Source organism: Sapajus apella, unplaced genomic scaffold (assembly GCF_009761245.1).
Source record: "Sapajus apella isolate SASKATOON/1434 unplaced genomic scaffold, GSC_monkey_1.0 scaffold83, whole genome shotgun sequence".
NCBI classification, from domain to species: Eukaryota; Metazoa; Chordata; class Mammalia; order Primates; family Cebidae; genus Sapajus; species Sapajus apella.
Window position 1 is genome coordinate 2,890,348 of NW_022437023.1, and position 4,054 is coordinate 2,894,401.

General features: G+C 52.5%; 1 protein-coding gene across 3 annotated transcripts in view; it reads right to left on the reverse strand.

The window, feature by feature from the left end:
- TULP1 (TUB like protein 1) overlaps positions 1-4,054 on the reverse strand; it is a 15,801-nt gene that overhangs the window by 5,226 nt on the left and 6,521 nt on the right. For all 3 annotated transcript variants that reach the window (XM_032253529.1, XM_032253527.1, XM_032253530.1), the window contains exons 9-12: positions 3,009-3,179; positions 2,747-2,859; positions 1,121-1,232; positions 943-1,041 (exon numbers count right to left, since the gene is read on the reverse strand). In XM_032253529.1, coding sequence (XP_032109420.1) covers positions 943-1,041; positions 1,121-1,232; positions 2,747-2,859; positions 3,009-3,179 — 495 coding nt within the window. The remainder of the gene's footprint in view (positions 1-942; positions 1,042-1,120; positions 1,233-2,746; positions 2,860-3,008; positions 3,180-4,054) is intronic.

The window sequence follows — 4,054 nt, forward strand, 5'->3', positions numbered from 1 at the left end:
TTTTTTTTTTTTTTGGAGACGGAGTCTCACTCTGTTGCCAGGCTGGAGTGCAGTTGGTGCGATCTCGGCTCACTGCAACCTCTGCCTCCCAGGTCCCGGTTCAAGCAATTCTCCTGCCTCAGCCTCCCGAGTAGCGGGGATTACAAGCATGTGCCACCATGCCAAGCTAATTTTTGTATTTTTAGTAGAGATGGGGTTTTGTCACATTGGGCAAGCTGGTCTCGAACTCCTGACCAAAGGTGATCTGCCCACCTTGGCCTTCCAAAGTGCTGAGATTACAGGAGTGAGCCACTGCATCTGGCCTGGAGTGCCGTGGTGCAGTCTTGGCTCACTGCAGCCTCTACCTGCTGGCCTCAAGCAATCCTCCCACCTCAGCCTCCCAAATAGCTGGGACTAGAGGTGTGCAGCCTCGCACCTGGCTAGTTTTTCTATTTTTTTTTTCATAGAGACAGGGTTTCACCATGTTGGCCAGGCTGGTCTCGAACTCCTGGTCTCAAGTGATCCACTGCACCGGCCTGACTTTCTTCTCCATAGCACTTACCACCTTCTAGAATGCTCCGTAATTTATTTATTTATCACGATTATTGTCTACTGTCTCTCTCCTCCCACTAGAATGCCAGCTTCAGGGGGGCAGATCTGTGTTTTGTCCACTGATGTCTTCCAGGCACCTAGGATAATACTTGGTACTCAATATGTGTGGCCAATGAAGATACGAATGGATGTAATATATGAATTTGATATAAACTCTGAAAACAACCAAAAAGCCTATTGCGGTTTTTCAGTGAATTCAATTACAAAAAGCCCAAATCCGTTCCATGGGTGGCCAGAATGAATTTGTGCTGGAGGGTGATGAATGTGCTCAGGGAATTGGCTATTTCTAAGCTAAGCCCTGACTCGAGAACAAGGCCCTCAGGCCAGGGACCAGGGAGGCACAGGGCTCACATTTCGGGGCCGGATGGGGACCCTCTCGTTCTCTGCACTCATGCCAGGAATGATGACTGTCATGCGCCGGGGGCCTCGGAAGCCCAGCACGTTGGTTTCCTGGGAAGGAAACAGATGCCTGTGAGGCCGGACCCTGTAAGGGGAGCAGCCTGGCACAGGGGACAGGTGGAGTCCTCACATAGATCACAGCTGCCAGCTCCTGCCGCAGGCTTGCCACGTTAGTGCCGTACCCACGCTGTGGGTTCTGCCCATTGTCAAAGACAGTGAAGCGGTTCCCCAGGAGATTGGACCTGCAAGCAGAGTAGAGCTTGGGGCGGGGATGAGGGGACCCTACATCCCTGCCCTAGGCCCCTTCTATATAGCCAAGCAATGTAGAGAGCTTTCTACAAGGGTGGGGTGTCTTATGACTGAACAATTTCATGTCCTGTGCCCCAGATCTCCCCCTAAGCAGAGGTCTTTTTAAATGCTGGCCCAACCCAGGGCATGGTAGGCCAAGCCTGTAATCCCAGCACTTTGGGAGTCGGAGGAGGGAGGATCGCTTGAGTCCAGGAGTTTGAAACCAGCCTGGGCAACATGGCAGGCAACCCCATCTCTACAAAAAGCACCTGCCCACCCACCCCCAAATTATCCAGGCATGGTGGCATATGCCTGTAGTCCCAGCTACTCAGGAGGCTAAGGTGAGAGGATCACTTGAGCCCCGGAGGTCAAGGCTGCAGTGAGCCGAGGCTGCAATCACATCACTGCACTCCAGCGTGGGCAACAGAGTAAGACCCTGTCTCCAAAAAAAAAAAAAAAAGGCTGAATCTGAAAGGAGACTAGGCAATGTTAAAATCCCAACTCCTTCTCTTACTTTTACTAGATGCGAGATCTTAGGCAAGGTACTTAAACTCTCTGAGCCCCAACTTCCCCATCTATAAAATGGGCTGAGTAACAGCATTTCCCTCATTTGGACAATAAGGATTGAATGCGTGAAGTGACTTAGAATTACACCTGACACGTAAATCGGCCTTATAGAAGTCTTGTTAAATACATAAATTTATTTATTTTTGAGACAGAGTCTTGCTCTGTCACCCAGGCTGGAGTGCAGTGGCATGATCTCAGCTCACTGCAACCTCCACCTCTTTGGTTCAAGAGATTCGCCCACCTCAGTCTTCCAGGTAGCTGGGACTCCAGGCATGTGCCATCATGCCTGGCTAATTTTTGGATTTTTAGTAGAGATGGGGTTTCACCATGTTGGCCACGCTGGCCTCGAACTCCTGACCTCAAGTGACCCAAAGTGCCTCCCAAAAGTGCTGGGATTACAGGCATGAGCCACCGTGCCTGGCCTAAATACATAAATTTAAGAAATAAGGCCTGACTTGAGCATCCACTTCCCCAGCTCTCAGATCTGTGGTGAGGATTAGATGAGGTGTATGGGAAGAAGGCACAGAGTAGTGCTGAATATGTGTTCATTCATTTGCTCAGTAAATACTTGTTGAGTAGCTAATACGTGTTCAGTGTTAGGAATTGAGCCATAAACAAGACAGGCCCGGTGCCTGCCCTCGTGGAACTTATGCCCTGCTCCAAGTGAGACCCTGGGCCAGCAGTGCGGGCATCACCTGGGAGCTCATTAAAAATGTAGACGTCCAGGCTCACCCCACACACTGAACCATTTTAACAAGCTCCACTGTGTATCTCAAAGTGAGAAGCCCTGGGCTAGGGGACATTTCCAGGGTGCCCCATGTGGTGGGTGCTCTGCCAGGCACGGCAGGACAGAGATGACTGGCTGTGGCCTTCTTGCTGACCCAAGTCCCTCCAGCCCCACCTCAGCTTCCCGATGAAATTCTCCCCGCCTCTGGACAGGTTGGTAGGGTCGCTGGAGATGAGGTAATTGGCTGTCTTGCTTCGTTTTCGTTTCCTGCCAGCCAAAAGGAACACCTGGGGTAAAGGGGAGACAGGTGAGAGGGTGGGAAGAGAAGGTGGGAAAGGATGGAGGTGAGCTTCTGGGAGAAAGCAGGTCCGTTTGTCCCCTAGCCCCCATCCCAGGCCCCTCCACACTCCCTCCTCTGCTGCTGCTCCATGCCCACCTTCTTCTCAGTGTCCAGGTGCAGGAAGTAGGAGGGATACATGCCTCGATCCATGCCCTTCTTGTCCCGGGTCAGCCGGCAGCGCACTGTGCGGCCCTGGGGGGCCGGCTGGAGCACAAACTCCTGGGGATCGTCTACCTCCACGGGGGGAGACGGTGCCCTCTCCTCCTTCTGGGGGGCAGGCAAGAGGGTATATCAGCCCCAGGGCACCAGCTCCCCAGCCCCCAACAGGTCCCAGTGCTGGGACAACGGCAGCCTGGCAAGACAACTCACCACTTTCTGTGTGCAGAGAGAACAGAGGCTGGCTAGAGCAGGACTGCATCCCTGGAGGCTGGGACGCCTCTGCCCCTCACACTCCCTGACAGCCCGGCACGGCCAAGTTAGGAGGCTCTGGGGAGCTCTATAACTTATTTTTATTCTGCTTAGCTTGTGGCGAGGAGCACACACTCGGGAGCCAGATTGTCTAGGTTCAGATCCTAGTTTCACCACTAACTGTCAGATCACCATGTGACTCAATTTTCTCATCTGAGAGGTGAGAACAGTAGGGGTGGATACCTGGGACAACCTTACCTATGTATTTAACAAACTTTTGCATAAATTCTACCAGGGTGCCATAGTTCCACGTACTTTCCGCCTGTTAACTCATTTCATCCTCATATCACCCCACCATGGTAGACATCCCCATTGTGCAGATGAAGAAGCTGAGGCTTACAGAAGGTAAGTCACTTCCCAAGTTCACGTAACTAGTTGGAGGTGGAGCTGGGGTGTGAGTCCTGTCCAGTCTCCTATGAGATCCAGAGCTTTTAGAAAGACCTTCCCAGGCCAGGCGCGGTGGCTCACGCCTGTAATCTCAGCACTTTGGGAGGCCGAGGCGGGTGGATCACGAGGTCAAGAGATCGAGACCATCCTGGTCAACATGGTGAAACCCCGTCTCTACTAAAACTACAAAAAATTAGCTGGGCATGGTGGCGTGTGCCTATAATCCCAGCTACTCAGGAGGCTGAGACAGGAGAATTGCCTGAACCCAGGAGGCGGAGGTTGCGGTG